The following is a 21440-nucleotide window of genomic DNA, read 5'->3' as shown; positions in this document are numbered from 1 at the left end:
CATGATGGGAAATACTCTGGGCGTACCCAGGGGAGGGTGCCACCAGCTCTGCCTGGGGGTGGGGTGGGGGATGGGGAAGGCGCTTCCCAGAGGAGACATTTGATCTGGGCCTGGAAGGCTAGTAGGAGTGCACTGGGCAGAGAGGCATAGGCCTTGCGGGCAGAGGCCACGTTGGGTTTAACAATGCCAGGGGTCCGCAAGCAGAGCCAGAACTTGCCCGCAGAGCTGAGAGATGGGGCCGGACAGGTGGGCCAGATCACAGCAGGCTCTCCCAGAGGGAAGTATGCTTTAGAAAGGACTGTTGAAGCGTTTAAAGCGGTGGAATGGAGGGGTCACGTTGTCATTTATCAAATATATCTCTGGGCTGCCAGGTGAAAAATGAGTTGGAGGGGGCCAGACTGGAGGCAGGAAGATTTGCCTGTGGTCAGGTGAGAGATGGAGAGCCTGCACAGGGGCAGGGATAGAGGCCATGGAGAGCATGGAGAGGAGGAGGACCCGAGCAGCAGTAGCGGGGGCATCACCAGGTCCTGCTCTGAGATTAGATGTGGGGAGTTCGGGAAAGGCCACTGTGGCTTGAGTGACTGAGGAAGGTAAAGGGGGAACAGCTTGGGGCGGGCGCGGCTACTCAGCTCAGTTCGGAATGAACTTGATTTGCGGTGTCAGGGATGGGAATCACCAGTAGGCAGGGGGACGTTGTGCTCAGGAGGGGTTCTGGCTGGAGATAAAGACCGGGTCACTTGCAGGGAAGGGTGGGCTGGCAAGGACGCATTGGGTCCAGGGCGGGCAGCACCTGTGCCCGTGTGCCGGGACAGAACGTCCAAGGGCGGGTTTCTGACATGCCCTTAGGAAGGAGCCGGGGCTCTGAGGACTCCAGGAGCTCCACGTTCTGCCCCTTAGGTTCCTGCCCCCAGCCTCTGCTGGGCCTGAGCTTTTAGAGAGGAAGGTGAGGGGTGTTCCCAAGGCAGGCTTGGCCTCACCTGGGAGTGGGGCCACAGTCCCCTTCTCTGGACGGACACCGCCACCAGGTGAGGAGCACTCCTGATAGCCTGGGTCCCGAGCTCACTAGGGTTACCTGGACTCAGATGGGACCTCTTATAGGGGCTTGTCCTGCTGCATGGAGCCCCAACCTGCCATGAGGAACCCGCCCCACAGCCCTGGGCCCTGACCCAGCTGGGCCCTACCTGCCCCAGTGATAGTGGCCTGTGGTGAGGACCGGGGCAATACCACCTCGCCCAGCTCACTCTGCACAGATAGGGAAGCTGAGGCGGGCTAAGCAGGGAGCTTACTCAGGGTCACCCAGCTGGTAGAAGACAGGATCAGGACCTCAACCCTGGGACCTCATCTATGGCCTGGAGTTGTTCCGTGGTTCCCCGTCTCTCCAGGGTTGCTACGCCCCAAGCTCCCATCCCACCTGTGTCAAACATTCTCGTCCCCGCAGAATCCCTCGGACTGTTCCATGGGGAGAAGGGAGGGGCTTTAGACGAAGCTGAAAATGACACAGGAGGCAGAAGTACGCAGGAAGCATTTATTGAGGGCCAGAGATGAATTCTGCAGGAGGCAAGAGGCAGAACACAGGCAGTGTCTAGTGGGCTAGAGGGGAGGATGGGGGGAGAAGACAGTGACAGGAACAGCCAGGCAGAACGGCAGCTTTCCAGGGCTGCCTTCTGCTGGCTCTTTGGGGAAATGCAAGCAGAAGTGGATTTTCTATGCCACTGCATCAACCAGTGGCCTGAGAGCGTCTCTTCTGTGAAAGGGGCCCTTAGCCCCAGTCTCCCGTGCTACAAAGGAACCCTGAAGCAGATGGGGACTTCATCATCGACCATCATCGACCAAGCAGGAATACTCCCTTATCTTCCCTCCGTCAGGGCCCGTGTTCCCAATCCTTAGGCCCTAGGCACCCTCTGGGATCACTCCTTAATTCCAAAGACCCCCATCTGACTCTCTCCCACCCTGACCCCAGCTTTCCCTAGCCTTCTGTGGGAGTTTCAGGTCTAACATCACCTGATGTTACCCACCTGGGTGGGTAAGTCTACCCCTAACCCCAAATCACACTCAGTCCCTCACCGTTAGCAACATCCTGGTATCCTTTCTCTTAATCTTTTATCCTACATCTCTTTGATCCTCAGTCAAGTCCAGTGCCCCATCCCCACCCTCCTCTGTGCTTAGTATCCTGAAGCTGGTATTCTGAACCTCTAGAGGGCACCCCCAGCCAATTTTGGAAGCTATAGAATTTAGCCGCATTCTTCCCGTGTCCCTCCTTGGGATTGGAATGAGAACCACCCAGGTCTAAGGGACAGGCCAGAGTCTGCAGCCAGGCTCCTCAAGGTCACTGGGCACCAGGCACTAGCTAGGCCAGAGTGTAACAGGAAAGAGATGGGGCAGAACAGTGCCCACTCATCTGGGCATGATATGGATACTGGGGCCTAAAACTGAGGCATGGGGTATTTCCCAAGGAGCCAGAAACACAGGCAGACTAGTCTAACCCCTCCCTCACCCACCCATGCTCATCTGCCCCCAAATTCTGCCCAATCAATCCTCCACCACCAACTGCCTCCCTTCCTAACCCCATGCAATGCATTTCAGGACTGGAAGAGCCCTCAGAGGTCATCTGAGCCAATCCACTTCCTACTAGAATCTCCTCTATGCATCCTGGCTACTGCTTGAATACCTCCCATAACAAGGAACTCTTGCCTCCCCTTTTCCAAGTGGCCAACCTCAAACTCAGGGCCATTAGGTAAAGTCACAGGCGAGCAGATAGCTCCATATCAACTCTTCTCTCCCCAGCTCAGCGTTGAGCCTGGAACCTGCCATGAAAGGGCCGAGAAGAGAGAGATGGGTTGGAGGCACCTACAGCATTCCTGGAGGCCCAAGTCCTGGGGCCGGGGCCATAAGTCATCACCTTCCAGCTTTCCCCTCTGGCGGCAGATAAGCGGCCCTGACAGTCTAAGCCGGAGCGGGAAAAGCGTGAGAGGGACCTGGGAGGAGGAAAGATTCCACCTCTTGTCTCCCGAGGGGCCAGCGGGGCACCTTGAGCTGGCCTGGGAGACCTCTCTAAAGGTCACCATGGTAAAAATAGAGCTTGTCTGGGAAGGGGTGGCAAGCAGCTGCTCCTGCCTGGGACTTGGTGCCAGGGAGGCGGATGGTCAAGCCAGGGCCCAGGCAGGGGACTGAGGCCTAGGATCTTGTGAACACACCCCTCATTTGCCAGACTCCAGAGAGCAGAGCCAGGAAGGGAGGGAGGACTGTGGAACCCTGAACCAGAGCGAGTCTAGGGGTCCATACACACAATACCCTGACTCTTTCAGGGCAGGTGTGTGTGGGTGCGTGTGTGTATTGATGGGGAGGGGAGGGGAAATTTAGACCTGTGAAGATGGCCTTGGTCCAAGTCTCATTAAACGGATGGGAAGGCTGAGGGTCGGACAGAGGAAGGGGCTTGCCCAGGGCCACACAATGACTGAATGATAGAATAAGGGCTAGAACCCAAGCTTGGATCACTACCCCAGCCCCAAGCCCAGAGCATGCCTCCCCTTACCCCTTGTCCAAAGCGGCCAGACCTCACCGCCCCCCCCCAACCCCTCCACCCCCGGACGTGGTGCTGGGATCTACCAAGCCCCACAACTCTTCTGGCTCAGCCCTCCCGGGGTGGGGACGGAGCGGGAGCGGGCGAGGCTTTAGGTGGTGCAGGAGGCCTCGGCGGGGAGGCTGCCACGCTTGAGCCTCAGGCTGCCGTTCCACCCGCGGGGACAGATGTTGTAGCCGAGGATGCCGGGCGACTTAGCCCCGGAGTCCTCGGAGTCGAGGGACACGTCGGAGTCCGTGGGCGACCGGCGGTAGGCGAAGGGCCTGGGCGTCGCGGGCAGCGGGCTCCGGGGGCTGGCGCAGGGCGAGGGGCCGGCGGGCAGCGGGCTCCGCGGGATCGGGGCGAACGTGGCCCCGGGGGCGGCGGCGGCGGCGGCGGGGCCGGGCCGGGAGGGCTGCGGCGAGCGCAGGCGCGGCGGCGGCGGTGGCGGCGGCGGCGGCGGCGGCCCGGGCGGGGAGAAGGGCCGCAGGCTCTCGGCGCCCGCCGGCCGCGGGGAGGCGCTCTTGCGCCGGGCGGCGTTGATGATGTTTCGCGCCAGGAGGGCCTGCAGCTGACGGCTGGGAGGCCGCGCCTCGGCCTCGGGTCGCAGCGGGGATACGGAGCGCTCGCTCCACGAGGGAGACATGGGCGGCGGCGGCGGGAGCGGCGGGGGGCTGCTCATGCTGCTCCCCCGGCCCGGCTCCCACGGCCCCGGGCTCACCCAGCCGTCCAGGCTGCTGGGGGGCCGGGAGGCGCCCGGCGTCCAGGGCGGGGAGGTGGGCAGGCTCTCCCGGCGGTCCTGGGGAGAGAGCACAGAGGGCGGGCAGGCGTTAGTGCTGGGGTCCTCTAGCCCGGGGCTCCGGGAGGGACTGCGTCTGCTTTGTCCACCCGACTCAGGGAAGTATTGCCTGCAGTAAAACGCAGGGTGCCCCAGCTCTCAGCCCCCGTCCTCGGATCAGCCCGAGCTGCCTGCTCCTGAGCTTAACAGGGAGGCAGGTGACTAGTTGTTAAGAACGCTCGCTTCGGACACAGAGCCGTCTGCTTACTGAACGAACCTGGGCAAGTTGTTTCAGCAACGGATGCAACCAGAAGCCTCTGGGCTTCAGTTTCCTCCTCTGTGAAATGGGGGTATAATAGCAGCACCTACTCTTTGGGGGCTGTTGTGAGGATTAAATGAGATGACTCATGTGGAAGAACATTACGTGGATTGAAAGATTCCCTGGAGGAGAGTGGGTGCTCAGTAGATGTTAGTTACCATAAAGAAATACTGGAAGGATACACATGAAACTAGCCAAAGTGGGTCGCTGTTAGGAAATGGGGCCAACAGGGCAAGGTATGCAGCCACAGGAGTGGGAATGAAGCTTTCATGTATTAGTTTTTATATTAGTTTAGGTTTTTGAAAGATATGAACGTATTATCTATTTTAAAAATTTAAAACGAGGGGTCCCTGGGTGGCTCAGTCGGGTTGGCGTCTGCCTTCGGCTCAGGTCATGATCCTGGGGTCCTGGGATCCAGCCCAGTGTGGGGCTCCCTGCTCAACAGGGAACCTGCTTCTCTTTCTCCCTCTGCTGCTCCCCCTGCTTGTGCTCCCTCTCTCTCTCTCAATAAATAAAATCTTTAAAAATAAATAAATAAAAATGTAAAACGATAATATTGATCATTATTACTAAGCACTTAGGGAAAGGCCCTCTTAGCCCCAACCCCCTTGCCATGTTGCCACGGTCACCTCCTAATTTTTCCTTGCATACCCTGAGCAGAGAGGAAGTTCCCACTGACAGGTGGGCACACAGAAGGAAGTTGGGTCCTTGTGCCCTAGGCAGCACACTCTCCTGACTGGACCTCTTGCCAGCAGGGGGTAGGGAGTGTGGCTTCGGTCAAGCCAAGTTGGTGAACATCGTTGAGGTGATAAAGCACTGCTCTGCTCTACACTACTGTACCTGTTTCCTACCTATTTAGGGATTTTCCAGGCCACAAATTTCCATGTCATCCTTTATGTCTCATTAGATCCTCATAACACACTGATGAAGTAGCTGGCATTATCACACCCATTTTACAAGGATGAACATGAAGTTCAGAGGTGTAAATAACTATCTGGTGTGTTCTACCCCACCAGGATGTGTGTGTGTGTGTGTGTGTGTGTGAGAGAGAGAGAGAGAGAGAGAGACTACCTCCTGCTCAAAGGCTACACCATGCTAAAGCAGTGTGGAGAACTGGTTTGAAAGTGCAGGGCTTGGGAATCATGGCCAGCCTGTATCTGCTAAACCGCCCAACTCTTCATCCAATCAGATTCCAGCAGTAAACCAGTCCACTCAGCCTTCAATCCAATACAGATTCACCAGCAGTCGTTCCTCAGAGTCCAGAACTAGCCAGTGCATTCAGCGTCTTCTACCCAATCAACATCTAGAACCATTCATGCGATCCGTTCTTTCATCCAATCAGGAATCAGCCACAGTCAAGCCAGTCTGCCTCTCATCCTATGAGAATCTGATTTCTCCCTATCAAAAGGAAGTAGCAAAGTGTTATGTTTTCTCCCTACAAGGCAGCTAGCTACTAGATGAGCTGAGTCAGAATGGGGCCCCTTAAACAGCATTCCGGCTAGGAGATTTTTCATGGGATGGTAATGCTGGAGGGACCCCTAGGGACCTCCTGGGGACATCCAAGACCCCAATCATCCATTTGAAAAGTTAAAGCTCAGCATAGGATCCACCCCTTTCACTCCAGGATCAGAATTGTGTCTATGTGGGCCAGAGACCCTGGGAGCTGCTCTGTGACACATCCCAGGACGCTTTCAGTCAGCCCAGCTGTGGGAAATGGGGCCAAGAGTTCATGATCCCAGCCCGTCAACAAGCATGGGCGCACAAGGACCTGGGCTCTGCAGCCAGGAAAATGGCAGGCTGGGACAGGAGGCGTTATGATACCTGTCTGAAATGTCTAAGGGTTATCTCTGACCTTGGTGGCCACGAGGGGAAGGCTCGGGCCAGCCAGTTCCCAAGCCTGGGGTGGAAGGTTAGGCCGTGGTAAGCAGTTCCTCATCATTTGGAGGTGGGCCAGAGCGTGACCTCATCGGAACTGCCATGTCTGGGTACTGACTCTGTGTGCAGTGAGGGAGGTGGGGTGCACAGTACAAAAAAGCTGTGAGAAATCAGGACTGTTCACTTTCTGACAAAGCTCTCAATGTCTTATATAAGCCAGAACTCCCTGGCAATGCACAAGGGTGAAAATTCAGAAAGCAGCACCCACTTACCCCAGCACCAGCCCCATTGCAGGGCACGTGCGTGGGGTGAAGGCTTGGGCAGAACAGTCAGACAGGAACCGTCAAAGACCAAACGGAGCTAGCTCCCAGATGGCCTTCTGCAACCCTTTCCTTGTATGGAAGGGAAACTGAGGCCCAGAGGTGAGAAGGGGTTGTCTAAGGTCACACAAGGAGTCAGGTGCAGATCTGGGACTACAACCCACTTGTGACACTTGATGGCAGTTTGTTCCTCTCCACCAGGGGCAGAAACTGTTTTCAGGAGCCTGGAGGTGACGAATATGGGAAATTGCCGGATGAAGATAACAGGGAGAGGGGGAGGGGGGCCTGAGGGAACCAGAAAGTATATGCTCTGCTAAAGAGGCATTTACATTCCACTTTTAAAGAATTCAAACAAACCTGGACTGTAAGGGGCTGTGGGTTTTCCCCATGCTCTCTAGCCTTTTTGGCCAAACTCTGGAAGAAGGAGAAAACAGAAGGATTTACACAGGATTATGGATGGTTCCCTACGCGCCGGCCCAGGGAAGAGCGAGGGCAACCCTCCCTTCCAGGCCACCACATCCCCGTACCCACGGCAGACCCAGACACACAGCGGTCGCAAACAGCACGCAGGGACACGCCACACGTTCACACACAGTAACGGAGTCGTCCTCCCCCACTTCCCAGGCCAGAATCAGCGAGGAAGGCGGGGAGAGCCCGCACCACCAACCAGGGAGCGAGGAAGAAAGAAAAAAGCAAGACAGATTTGAGGCTGAGTGTATTGAGAACAGGAGAGAAAACAAAGTTGGAGGACGAGTTCGGCCAGCCTGGCCACAGGAGCTGCAGGATGGAGGGTGGGCTCTTCCGTTGCTGGCCCTCAGGGGTCGAAGGGATCAGAGGTCTGGGGTAGGGGCCTCACTCTGTCCTGGGAGGGGTCTGGCATGAAGAAGCTGAGCTCACTTACGACTCCCCCACGCATGCCCCCAAGTTCCGGGCAGAATGAACTCACTAGGAAGGCACCCCCCGTTCCCATGGAGACGAGCCCAGAGCTCACGAAAACTGCAGGCTCAGCCCAGCATGGGCACCGCCTCCACCACCCCTCGCCCCGCTGGGGAGCCCAGAAATAGGGCTGGGGAAGAGAAAGTGGGTGGTGCTCGGCCCCCAGCCTTGGGAGGCTTCCATCTGAATTCTGCCTCTTGCGTCTGTATCCTCTCACACTCCCCCCCCCCCAAAGCCTGGTTTGGGGGCTGCATCACATCACACATGTCAGAGGTGGTGAGGATCTCACACCACCTGACTCAACACCCTCACTGTATGGGGAAACTGAGAACCAAGGAAACACATGGAATTAATCTGTTAGAATCCAGATCTCTTAAATCCCAGGCTTTTCCTCCAAACCTTAAGGTCTCCTCCTCTGTCCCACCAAGCTGCTGTGCTCCTGCCCTGGCTTCCTATGCGTCTACGGTCTCCGGGCCCTCCCGGCCTGCACCCTCCCAGCCTGGGCTTCTGAGCCCCTGGCCTCCTGCAGCAGCTCGTTCCAGCCACACCCTCCCCGGGACACCCTCACAGACCTCTCATCTCCAACGGTTCTATGACAACAGCCTGTTGCCTCCTCCTTTTTCCCCCCAGGGGACTGTCTTATCACTTCCAAGGCCTTTCTCCCGAAGCTCCAGCCCTATCCCCTCAATCCTCACAGATGGTCACAGCTAGAAGGGCACTGACTGTATAGATAAGAAAACCGAGGCCCAGAAAGGGAAAGTGACTTGGCCAGACTCACCCAGCAAAAGGGAGGCTGGGATGGGGCCAGACCCCCCTCTCTGGCCTCTCTCCCCGTGGCCCCCTCCATTGCACAGAGAGAGCTGCTTTCACCGGGGCAGATCTCGGCTGAGGCTGAAGCCAAGCTAGCCGATGGATACACTGCCGGGGCCCTCCTCCTCTCGGGGACTCCCTGGGACCTCGCACGCCCCAGCACATGGAGGGCCAGCCAGGTGGAACCGGGACCGAGGTCTGGTCCCCAGAGTGGAGCCAGGTGTTTGGAGAGGACAGGGAGGCAGGGCAGCAGAGGGGCAGGAAGGAAAGCGTCAGACAGCCGTGGCGGGCTGAGTCCTCATCCAGCGGAAGAACCCGCGAGAGGAGAAAACGTGGCGGCCGAGGCGAAGCTCTCTGAAGCAGCGGAGAGGAAACGGTGTCCAGAAGGCAGAGGTGGAGGAGACAGACCAGTGCAGGTAAGAAGCCAGCGACAGGCAGAAGGATGCCAGGAGCTGGGGCGGCTGAGAAGGCGGACCCTTGGCTGGCTGGCTGCACGGAGGCACTTGCCCGCTCTCTTTGTTCCAGAAGCCCATGTTGGGGTCCCCTTCTAGGCCATTCCCCAGCAAGACGCTGGCATCCCTACAGCTCACAAAGGCCCGAGGAAGCCCCCCAGCCTCACTTCGGCCTGCTGAGGGAGTTCTCTCTTCGTGACCCTCCCCCCGGCCCGGTATGGGACGGCAGATCCCTCAGACATGGAGTCTAAGGACCCTTGCGGCAGCCACAGCCCAGAGAGCGGAGGTGACTTGGCCAGAGTCACAAAGCCAGCTGGTGGCAGCATCAACCTTTGAGCCCCGAGGCCCCATACTCCGGACCCTCAGCTCGGTGCCATTTCCAGCCACATCTGCTGTCCATCCAGCCCTCAGAGAGGGGGTCCTGCCAGGCAGTGGGATCCCTGCGGGGTCCTTTACTTGAAGCAGAAGGAAGGCTTCCACACCTGAGCCTCGATCCCAGCATTCCGGGTGGAGAAGGAGGGCCTGGGGGCCTGCCTGGCGCGGGGAGACCACGCCCTGGAGGGCGACACGGGGGAGATATCACTGCTGTAGGTCGGGCTCACGGCTGTGGGCTGGAGGCCGTCCTGGCCGGGGGAGCTGTAGAGGCCCGGTGAGGAGCGGGAGGGCCGAGGCAGGGCCGGGGATGCCGGGAGGGCCCCCTTGGGGAGGCTGGGCACCAGGTCCAGGGAGCTCGGCTTGGCAGGAGAGGCGGCTCTCGGTGAGGGCTTGACAGGCTCCTTGATGGGTGAGAGGACGAAGAGCGAGGGCCGCAGCTGGTAGGCCGGCTGCTTGGTGGGCTCGGGGCGCAGGACCCCGTTCTCAGGCAGGTAGCCGTGGTAGAGAGAGGCGGGCGGGGTCCGAGCTGGGCTCCGGGATGCCACTCGGAAGGCGCCAGGAGCATTGGTGGAATATTTCCAGGATGAAGGCAGGGACATGGTGGGCGAAGGGCAGCGGGCCAGTTCGGTGTGGCCCGAGGACTCGATGACATACTTCTCCATCCGGGACTGGCGGCGGGCGTAGAGCTCAGCCCCCTTCCCGGAAGCCTCGGACAGGTTCTGGTTGGGCTTGGGCTTGGGCTTGGCCTGGATGCGCGGTGACTTGAGGCACGAGGCCCACTCCGGGAGGATCTCCTCGGCCGCCGCAGGGCTGGCCCTGTCCCGGGGTGCTGACTCCTGCTGAAAGTTGGAGGCCTCGGCCCCCAGCGCGAAGGGCTCGTCCTCCACCCCTGCCTCCCCCTGGTCCCTCTGCCTCCGCTTCTCATCGGCCGTCTGTACCAGATCCAGCAGGTCTGGATTCGGGGTCACCTTGGGCTTCTCCACGAAGGTGAACATGGATTTCCGGCTGCCCCTGCGGGCCATCGACTCCTCCAAAATGCCCGTCTTGCTGGCAGGAACTGCCTGGCCTTTCAGAGGAGAAGGCTTGGGGTCAGAGCTGGGGTAAAGGGCAGAGTAGGACGGGGGAGACCTAACCCGGGAAGCCAGGGGGGCCGTGGACAAGGTCTCGGCATAGGTGGGGGGTGGGGTGAAGTTCCCCAAGGGGCGTCTCTCCAAGGCAGGGCTTCGCTGTGCCACAGACCTCCTTTCCACCATGGGGCTATGGGACATCACGTGTCTCTGTGGCCGAGGGCTCCTGTCTGCCATGCTGGAGGGCTGGGGAGCCAGGGCCTTCTCCCCGAGATGTCGTCTCTCTACCATGGGGCTCCGCTCCATCTGGCTGGTGCTCCCTTGCGCCTGGATCCCGAAGGGTCTGGCGGTCCTGTTGACCACTGATGGGGGCTTGGCCAGTGTGAAGTGGACCTCACTGTATAGCTTGGCGGGCGTGGGCGTGGCCGCCCACCCAGACGTCTCTTGTTCTGCTGACACCGCTGGGGCACTGGGCTGTATATCGATGAGCAGGGAGCTGGACATGAAATCTGGGGCTGGGGTCCCGGAGCTGGAGAGGGGAGTCGTTTCTTTGGAGAAGGTGTTGGTGGTGGTAGGTGGAGCTGACACCTTATCAATTAGGAGTGTGCTGGATCTCACCTCCGCAGCCGGCTCCGGGGGCTGCCCGCCGGAACACAGGGTGCCGGGTTTGGAATCTGACACCGTGCCATTGGGAGGGAGCTGTGCCTCCGAGGGCTGCTGGCTGTTTGAAAGCGGCAGGCTCTGCGGGGTGACAGGTGCCGGGGGGTTCTGGTTGTTGTCTGCGGCCGGCAGGCTGTGGGTGCTGTTAGAGGCTGGCACGATGAGGGTGGCACTGAGTGAGGAAACATTTTTGTTGACATCTGCAGCCGGGCTGTGGACCTCAGCCGTCGGCGGGCTTGCCGGGCTCTGCTGGGCTTCTCGGTTCTGGGACAGGTGCAGTCCGTTGGCCGTCAGCAGGGCTGCGTTCTCCTTCAAATAAACCACCAGGGGTACCTCCTCCTCCTCGCTGGCCACCTTCTCCAGGTGCCGCAGCAAGTTGGCCTTCTCCGAGCATCCCTCCATGCTGTGAGCAGGGACCCCTACGTCAGGGCTCTGGCTGTCGGCGTTCCTCGGAGGGCCTGGTTCAGGGAGTGAGGTGGGACTCAAGCTGAGCCCTGAGGCATAGCCCGTGGGGCTGGCAGGGGGCACTCGGACGGACTCCTGGCTGGGCTTCTGTCCCCTCTGGCCGTGGTTCTCCAAGGTGAACTCGTTCACCCTCTGCCGCCGCCTGTTGAAGAGCTGGACGCCGCGGGAGCTGGAGCTGGGAGGGGTGGTCAGCTGGGCTGCGATCTGCTGACTCCGGGCCTTCGCCTCTTTCAGATCTCGCTCAGTGAGGCTAGTGCTCGGGCCCAAGGCTGTAGGGAGGGACAGAGGTCCAGTTAGCAAATGGGAATGCTGAGCCACACGGGTACAGAGACAGACAGACGGCCACCGTGTCCCTCCTACCGATGATCTTTTCCTCTGGAATGTGATCTGTACTCACTGTTTCCTGGAATCCCCTCTCCTCATAAAGATCCCTGACCCAACAATCATGGCCCAACTCAAATGCCACCACCTGTGTAAAACCTCCCCTGATTACCCTTTCAGGATAAACTGGCCCCTCATTTGGCTTCCCCCTGAAGGTTGTCAATACTGCACTTTATCAAACTCAGCAAGCACACCTCATCCTAGCAGTAGAGGCCCACTATACCCTGACTCATCCCCTACCACCCTTCTCCACTCACTAGGCTCTGCCCTGCTGGCATCCTTTCAATTCCTTGAAAATGCCAAGTTTTTTTCCTGCCCCAGGACCTTTACGCTTGCTCTTTTCTCTGGTTGGAGTGATCTTTTCCCAGGTGGCATTTCATATTGGTTCCTTCTTGCCATGTGGGACTCTCTGGAGGGATCTTCTTCTGTAATAAGTCCTCCCCACTCCTATCCCACCATCTCTTTGTTTTATTTTCTTCATGGCATTCACCATAATTTGGAATTATCATTTCCTTGTTTATCATCAATCACCCCACCTAGAATATAAGCTCTAAGGGGGCAATAACCTTGTTTGACCTGGTCATCCTGCTGTTCCTGGCCTCTAGAATAGTGCTTGGCATAAAGTGGGCACTCAGTAGGCATTACTGAAGGCATGAATGAACCCCCAGGACATTTTCTATGTGCCTGTCTTAGGGCCCTTTACACTTTCAAACTCACAGTGTGATCATTTGCTAACACTAACAGTAACACTTCCTCTTTTTAGAATAGGTAATGCATTCACATGGTCTAAAAATTCAAAAATTTAAAAAAGCAAAAAGTATTTACTGAAAAATGTCCCTCCACCCCTGAGCACCCCCACCACAAATCAGTAACAACTGCGACCAGTTTCTTCTCGCAGAGTTTCTTCTTACTTTTATTTAAATAATCGTTTTTAAATTCTCATATTTTAATATCATGACAGTAAGGCATTGGGCTAAATTCAGCAGCGACTATCCTAGAACATTGCATTACTTGATATTGTCCTCACAAGGACACTGGGAGACAAACATTGCCGTCTCTGTTTTACAGAAGTGGAAAATGAGGTCCAGAGGCTTTTAAGTAACTCATCCACAGTCACACAACAAACAGCGGCAAGGCCGGGGCCAAAACCAGTTCTCTCTGGGTTCACAACCCATGCTCAAGTTGCCCACTTGTCCCAGAAGGTCCCTTTGGGAGGTACGGAAGACAGAAGCAGTGGTGGGGGGGGGGTTCAGTCTAGGGCTGTGGAGTCTGGGGCCTGAGGTCGGTGATCAGGCTGGTGTCAGACCCGTTAATCTGTAAGTTCACTGTAGGCAACCACTTCTCTTTATATCCCCGGTGCCCAGCTGGTACACCGTTGGTGCTCAATTTATGCTTATTGAACAACGAATGAACGAAAGGACCAATGGACAGATGGATGAGATAGCCTGTGTCCATGGCTAACAGCTCAGTCAGTGGCTGGGAAAATTCTTCCCTGTCATCCTCCCCCCGCCCCTCTCTACTGTGGGAAGCTAATTAGTTCTTGAGGAATCTGACCCTGCCCTCCCTCCTACCATGCCCTCATTAGCACTGGCCATGACATGCTGAATGGGTCTCCAGGGACAGTCTTTCCAGGCATCCTGCCAGCGAGGCTCAGAATTCATGGACTCCCAGAGCTGGAAGGGCCCTTACAAAGGAGCCATTTGAACACCACCCCCATTGTATAGATGAGGAAACTGAGGCCCAGAGAGTCACACTAGGGTCAGCAGGGATGCCCACACATAGCAGAAGCTCTCTGGTCCCCACCTCCTCCTCCCATCCTCCCATCAAGATCTGGCTTCGCATCCACATACACCTGTGCCCACCTGTCCAGAAGAGCCTGCCCTGTGCACCCCGACACTTGTTCCCTCCTGGTAGGGCTCCTCTCCTGCCTGGATCCCCCCCTCTGTAAAAGATGAAGGATTTGTGGGTTTGGCCAGGCTGCTGCCCAGGGGTGGGGTCTCAGATAGGGGCGAGCCGGCCACACAGGAGGGACCTGAGAGGTTTGCTGGGCTCATGCAATGCTTGCCTCCTCTGCTCTGCTTAGAAACCAGGACTCCTGGCCCGAATCTGGGCTCTGCTGTTTGCTGCTTGTGTGACCTTGGCAAGTCAGCACACCTCTCGGAGCCAGTTTCCTTAACTGAGGAGAAGTGATAAAAGCACTGCCGTTAGGGTTGAGAGGCTGCAATGAGGTCATGCATTGTCATGAGGCCCAGGGGACAGCGCAGAGGGCTCATGCTCCCCGGGGACGAGCTGCTCAGTGGTGACCCTACTCTCGTCCCTGGAAGGGGTCAGAGCCTCTTCTGGCAAGGGAGATTCACTCCCAAGATCAGGATCCTGAGGGGGAATGTGACTCTCTTAAGGTCACACCTGCAGGGGATTCCAGCGTCGTGGAGAGGCAGGGATTCCTGCCCCCAACTACACAGCCTCAGAGTCTCGGGGATGGCTGCCACTGGGTCCGACTGCCCCCATAATTCCCGTGTCCCTAAGACCACGCCCCTGAGTTACAAGCCTCTGTTTACACACCCCACTGATGGGGAGCTCACGGCCCTAAAGAGCTGCCTTTCACTAATGAACGCTCCTTTGCTATAAAGTTACTCCTTACATTAACTCCCAACCTCTACTGCCACGTATACTGACACGTAGATAAAAAGCTTTTTCTTTCCAACCTGAGAGCCCTGCAGAGATTCACAGACACAAATCACATCCCCTTGGGGCGTGGTCAGGATACACGTCCGTCGTCCCACCAGGGTTTCTTATGACACAATTGCTAACATTGATTAAACATATTGTCTTATTTAATTTCCACAACAACGCTACGGAGCATGAACTATTATCCACTTTGTAGTGATGAGAAAACCAAGGCTCGGAGAGGTACAGTGAGTTGCCCAAGGTCACAGAGCCAGAAAGTAGTGGGGCTGGCTCCCCGCTGGCTCTGCACGACTCCGGAGAGCAACAGGCTTTCTGGGAAACACATTCCCACAGTGTAAGGCTCTCAGAAGGTCCCTCAAGGGTTGAATAATCCAGACCTCCCAATGTCCCTGCACTTGCCTGTTTTTCTCCTTGCTTCTCTGCTTCCATCCTATCCCCAGACTGGTTCTAAAGGCCATGGGTTTTGAAAATGCTCAAAATGTCAGAGCATGAAGGGCCCTCGGGGGCTAAATGGGCCTGGGAGGCTGCGAGAGGGAAAGAGTGGCAGAGTAGGCCTCTGGGCCAGGACTCTGTCTGCTGACCCCCAGCTGGGCTTGGAACTCCCCCCACCCCCCCACTGCTGTTCTGAGACAAGAAGAGGGCAGGGGAAAAGGCCAAGGGGTGAGAGAGCCCTGCCTCCGAGGGAGCTCCTGGGCCCCCACCCCCAGCCCGCAATGACTCCACGGAAAAGGAATCCGGCAGGAGGCTTGGGCAAGACCCTGCCAGCAACCCAGCCGATTTCTGCCACCCTGCACAAACAAAGCTGAGAGAAGGGGGGCTGGGCCAGCCACAGGCAACCCACAGGCCCACACTTCAGGGCACCAGGGGAGGTGGTTCTGTGCACCATCCCTCAGACGCAGGAATTGGTGCCCCTGGCCAGGCCCCAGCCAGCCAGGACCAAGATGGTGCTCCCTGATGCCAGAGAAGCAGGAGGTGGCTGAGGGCCAGGGGGGACAGGTACCTCGACCGAGTCCCCCATCTGCATGGCTGGGGCCTGGGCCTGTGTAAGCCATAATGCCCCCTCTTTTCAGGGCGGGGTGCTGGCCCTTGAAAGATCTGCTCTGGACAATGGATCAGGAGCTCTGAAGACAGGCGTTCAAGAGAGGAAGGGGGGAGGGCAGACACAAGGAAGAGCTGCCCGGGCTCAGGAGACCTGGGTCCAACAGGGGTAACTCCCTAAACAGGCAGGGAGACAAGAAGCCCCAAGTTCAGCTGGCAGAGTGAGGACTACATTGGATGCTGCAATCGTGCAGGGGCCGCGCTGTGCACTTTACACGCATCAGCCCCCTCAGTTCTTCCCCCAAACTCCGAGAGGTCAGCACTATTATTCTCCCCAGTTTGCAAATTAAAAGGGAGCTCAGAGAGACCTGTCCAAGGCCATACAACTTGCAAGTAGCAGAGCTGGGATGCAAAACTCTAAGTCTGGCTGCTGAGTCTCATTTCCTAACCATTTTGCCTTCTAGACCCAGACTTTGGAGGGACGGACACCAATAGAAACTCCAGAGCTCTTGGACGAGGCTCTGCAGAACAGCCTGTTTCTTTGTCTCATGGTCCATGTCCCCAGCAGTGCCCTCTCCCATCTCAGCTGCCTAGAACAACCCATGCATTCTTTCCCTTCTTCCTCTCAGGGGAAGAACTGATAGAACTCATTCTTACTACAGTAGAAATGACTGCTAGGAGATGAAAGCCCAGTGGAGTGGAAAGAGCATGGTATCAGGAGTCAGGATACCTGAGTTCCAGTTGTGCTTAGGCAAGGATAAGCCCTTTCTCCCACCCCGATCACCCCTGTAGGCAGTTGCCTGGTCTGCTGACCATCAGGCCTGTCTGGACGGAGGAGCTGAAGGAAGGAGGTGGGGCAGGGGAAGGGAGGCCAGAGCAGAAGGTCAGGACAGGGAGAGAATTCAAGGAAATGCTTCTTCACACGGCTGCCGTCAATGGGAGTGCCCAGGCCCCACGTAGGGTGGAGTGGGACAGGGAGCCAGAGGTGGGACTAGAGACTGGCTGGAGGCAGCCCATTGTGGCCGCCTGGGAGTCTTGGCAATGGGACAGGTAAACAGGCTGGGTAAACTGCCCCCCTGCCGGGGTCAGGAAGGAACCAATGGCTGGCCGCTGCACAACCTCTGGCTCGGCTGGGGGCAGGAAGATGAACTGGGCCTGAGTAATGGCCTGGCCGTCTTGCCATCCCCTGCCCCATATCCTCCCAGCTGCAAGGAGGAAATGACGCAGCCTCCATTCCCTAGGGATTCTCCATCCATGCCAAAGGCCCAGGGAGCGCAACCTGACTGACTCTCAGCAGGCTGCCAGCCCTCCTCTCAGGAGAATACTTCATACTAAGGTGAGGAGGACTGCCAGGACATGGGCGATGCATAAGGACAGAAATGGGGAGCCCCAGACCTAGCTCCAGCCTTGCCACTAACAGGCTGGCAGAAGTCATCACATGCTTCTTCTCTTGATGCCCAGAGGGGAACTGAGACCAGAGAGGGAGGCCATATGCCCTAAGTCACACACCCCAAACCACAAAGGCACTGCGGCGCTCTCCTCTTACTCACTGCAGCTGGGTCCTCCCTGCAGCCCAGCTTCCCCCTGGATGCTGAGCCGGCCGCGGTTTCAAAGCCTCCGGGAAAGGCAGCCAATTGCCCCGCTGACAAAGAGAGGAAAATCCCACTTCGAAGGCAACGGAGGAGCTGGATGAGACTTCTCTCCTCCACAGATGACTCAGCCCAGCTCTTTATCAGGAAAACCGATTTTGCAACAGCTTTTTTAAATGGCCTCTCCGCCCCCAGTCTCTCCTCCGCCAATCTACCCGCCCCATGCTGCCAGATTCATCTTCCTCTGCCTGGCTTCGCTCACTTCTCTCTCCTGCCTCCCCAGGATGTGGAGGATCCAACAGCTAGTCCTCATCCTGGCATTCAGGGCCCCTGACACCACAGCCGGCCTGAGAGCTTGCTGACCTGCTCTCTGTGCCCTCAGCAGCGGCCAAGGAAAACCCAATGGTTCGTGCTTCCCACACGCCCCCTGTGAGTTCCCGCCTCCCCCGTGTGGTCTGCCCCTGGCCCCTCTACCTGGAACCCGGCTCCCATCCTTTCTACATACCCCAGCCTGCCCACCTAACTTGAATGCCACTATTCCCTCCGAAAAGCCTCACCAGCATTTTATCTGCACCACTTCGTAATACCCTCATCGCTTTGCATATTATTCATATGAGTGAGAATTACCCTTCGGGCATGCTCACCACATGCCAGGTCCTTGCTTCATTTATAACAACCCTTGTGGTCAGCAGTACCCTCATACCCACGTTAGAGGAGACACGGGCTCGGAGGGGTGGAGTGACTTGCCCAAGGCTGCACAGCTAGACAGAGGCAGAGCTGGAATTCAAACAGGGGGGCCCAGCGCCTGGTCCAGGGCCCATCCCATGGGCCACACTGCCTCCTCCCAAGGTCTTGCTCCGCAGCAATCACGGTCTAGGTCTTATTTCCCCCCCACCCACATGGCAGGAGCCCCCCCCCCCCGCCCCCGCCAGGGCAGGGGCCTCAAAGGCTTCCTTTCTGTATTCTCCCCTATCCCCAACACCTTCCACGCGTGCTTGCAGAATAACAATGAAGTCAATGAGGATGACAATAGCCAACATGTGAGGAGCACCAGCTGCTGCTAAGCAAAGGGGTGAGCATGTATTTTCTCATTGAAACCTCACAGTAACTCATAAGGGAGGCTCCCTGGCCTGTGTTGAGGGAAAAGAGACCCACAGAATTAGAGAGCTCACCCCAGGTCTCACAGCCAGCAAGGGGCAGGCAGAGCAGAGTTGGAGCTGGGAGTCTGATTCCAAGCCTGGGCCCCTTCCTTCTGAAGAGCTCATTTTCCCCAACCACTGTTTCAGGCCCAGCCCAACTGCCACTTCTTCCAGGAAGCCCTCATCAATCCATCCAGACTCCTGAGATCAGTGCTCCACCCCTGCTCAAGCTGGCCCCGGGGCCTCAGAGCAGAAGGGGGTCAGAGGAAACAATGGGTTGAGAAAGTTTAGGAGCCAAGGCCTGAGGGGAAGCGGGCCTGGCCCAACTCCTGGTCTCTCTGCTGGAAGTGGGTTAGGATCAGGCAGGTGGGTGGGTTGGGGGGAACCTAAGAAGAGGGCTCTCAAGTCGGCGTGGGCCTTAGCTGGCAGCATCCCTTTAGGCCACAAGCCCTGCTCCTCGCTGGGCCTCTGCTGTAGGGGCCTTCTCTGCCAAGGACCAGGAGCCACCACCTCTCTCCTGCCTGCTCTGCTGGCCTAAACACTAATCTACAATTAGATTTTCAGGGACTTGAACATGGTGACCCAGAGAGAGGCAGGCTCAGCCCCAGGTGCACAGCAAACTGGAAAGGACTGGTTCACAGAGAACCACACTCAGACTCGGGCCTCCACTTCCCAGTCCAGCCCTGGTAAGCCAGGCCTGCCAGCCAAGTCCTCTCCTGTTGCACCAGCCTCCATCACCCCAGCCCTGGGAGCCTCGGGAGTACAGAAAGGACTGCCACACCCTGCCCTTCCAGACAGAATGTTTCATCCAGGAGACAAAAGGTGGGGAGCCAGCGTGGGGAGAGATGGCTTCCCCTAAACTGCCGCTGCCGGGGGGTGTAGGTGGGCCTAGTCCGTCTCTGGGGCTCGGGCTTCAGCACCCAGCCCAGGGCCTGGCACGCTGGGCCCTCCACAAAGATGCAGCCCTTTCTCTTGGCCCTGAGGCAACGTGGGGCCAGAGCAGGTCTCCATGCTCTCTAAATGCCCCCACACTCAGCAGAGGCCGGCACTCGCTCAGTAAGTGGGGAGGAAATTAATGACTGAAGGATGAGCCCTCCCACAATCCAAATCCACCTTCACACTTTGCCCCACCATTCGTCCTGGGAGACAACTTCTAGGTACCTCTAGATCTCAGATTCATCTAGATTCTAGATCAGAGATCTAGAGGATACTTCCTAGAAGAAGTGGGGAGAAGGAAGAAGGGAGGGAGCAACATGGGTCTGTGAGTGAAGAGGGAGATGAAACCGCAAATCACAGTGTTAGACCTAAGAGGCAGAATATTCCATTAAGCACCGAGAGAATAAAGGGCCTAAAAGAGAGATTAATTAGGATAAAGGAATCCCGGAAGGCTTCCTGGAGGGGGTGGCATATGCGCTAGGTCTTGAAAGATGGAGCTGTGGAGGCATTCCAAGCAACAGGGCCAGCCCAGCAGAGGCCGGAAGGCTCAAGGCAATCCCCACCCCATTCCCCTCCACCGCCCCTACCCCAAATCAAGACCAGCTGGAGAGGAAGGCACCTCTGAGAACACAGCCCTTGGGCTGGCCCCGAGTCTGAGGGTGAGTGGGGTGTTCCAGGGAGGGTGCCACCGGAGCTGTGTACATTACGTGGCGCGTGCCCGGGGACCAGTGGCACCGTGGTACCGGCCCGGGGCCTCCGGGTGGGTTACATAACCGCCCCACCGTCCCCGACTGGGCCGCGCACTCGGCCGGGACCCTCCTCCGCCTCCGCTCGGCCTCCTCAGCCATCTGTCTGGGCCGCTTCCCTCTTACAGAAGAGGCCGCTGCAGCGAAAGTGAAGGCCAGCGCCCTGTGGTAAATTCCCCACATTCCTTCCTCACAGAAAAATAAATAGCCCCGGAGAAAGAACGCAGGAGGAATGATAATGACGGCCAGGACATGACGGCCGGCGGAGTCCTGGCGGGCCCGGGGTAAACAGCGCAGGCAGCCTGAGCGCCCGCAGAGTCCCCGGCCCTGGGGGACAACTGCCTGTCCCTGGAGGCTGCCTGACCCTAGAGGCTGCCTGACCCTGGAGGCTGCCTGTCCCCGGGAGGCTGCCTGACCCTGGAGGCTGCCTGTCCCTGGAGGCTGCCTGTCCCTGGAGGCTGCCTGACCCTGGAGGCTGCCTGTCCCTGGAGGCTGCCTGTCCCCCAGGTTGCCTGACCCTGGAGGCTGCCTGTCCCTGGAGGCTGCCGGTCCCCTGGAGGCTGTCCCCTGGAGGCTGGCTCACCCTGGAGGCTGCCGGTCCCCTGGAGGCTGCCGGACTCTGGAGGCTGCCTGACCCTGGAGGCTGCCTGTTCCCTGGAGGCTGCTGGTCCTCAGGAGGCTGCCTGTCCCCGGGAGGCTGCCTGTCCCTGGCGGCTCCCTGGGCCATGCCAACTCTCTCAGGTCTCAGGCTTGCTCACATCTGCCCAAGAAGGCTCTGGGAATCCCTTGGTCAGGGGGGATGACTTCGGAGGGCAAACGTGTCAGGGCGGGACACACTTCACTTCTATCACCTAAGCTGCTGTTTACCGGGAACTTCTTAAGTTCCAGGCATTCGGTTTAAGTATTATCATTATGTTATTATGTTGTTTCATTTTCTCTTTGCAAGCTGTGGCCTGGGGGTGCCGTTATACCCACTTGACAGATGAGAAAACAGGCTCAGGAGGGTTTTTGGGTTTTGCCAAGGTTATTTGGCCAGTTAGTGGTATGAGGTCTCCGCTCCTGCCTCTCACTCGCACATCCGTTCAGCCCACCTACCCTTCCCAGAAAGCCTTCCTCGACCAAGTCCAGCCCGAGGCGCCGCCTGTTCTCCTCCCATGCCCTGTTCAGCCAGGCGTCCTGTACCACTTGCGGGCTACCTTTAGTAAATCACTCACCTCTCCGGGTCTCGCCTTCCTTATCAGCAAAACAGGGAGGATAATACCTGCTTTGCAGAGTCACCGCTGCGTAAATGAGATGTGGAAATGGTT

The 21440-nt window shown here is 57.8% G+C and overlaps 1 protein-coding gene across 5 annotated transcripts in view; it reads right to left on the bottom strand.

Moving 5' to 3' along the window:
* Window positions 1-1511: 1511 nt before the first annotated feature.
* SYNPO (synaptopodin) overlaps window positions 1512-21440 on the bottom strand; it is a 36842-nt gene continuing 16913 nt past the window's right edge. The window contains exons 1-4 of one of the 5 annotated variants that reach the window (XM_036113551.2): window positions 17270-17431; window positions 9532-11885; window positions 7209-7265; window positions 1512-4358 (exon numbers count right to left, since the gene is read on the bottom strand). In XM_036113551.2, the coding sequence (XP_035969444.2) occupies window positions 3672-4358; window positions 7209-7265; window positions 9532-11553 (2766 nt within the window). In that variant the 5' untranslated portion in view covers window positions 11554-11885; window positions 17270-17431 and the 3' untranslated portion in view covers window positions 1512-3671. Of the gene's footprint in view, window positions 4359-7208; window positions 7266-9531; window positions 11886-17269; window positions 17432-21440 lie in introns of those variants that run through there. The other 4 variants (XM_078066744.1, XM_078066745.1, XR_013445560.1 and 1 more) reach the window with 4 other exon arrangements.

Source organism: Halichoerus grypus, chromosome 2, assembly GCF_964656455.1.
Source record: "Halichoerus grypus chromosome 2, mHalGry1.hap1.1, whole genome shotgun sequence".
Taxonomy (NCBI): Eukaryota; Metazoa; Chordata; class Mammalia; order Carnivora; family Phocidae; genus Halichoerus; species Halichoerus grypus.
This window is presented reverse-complemented; position numbering and strand designations above follow the sequence as displayed.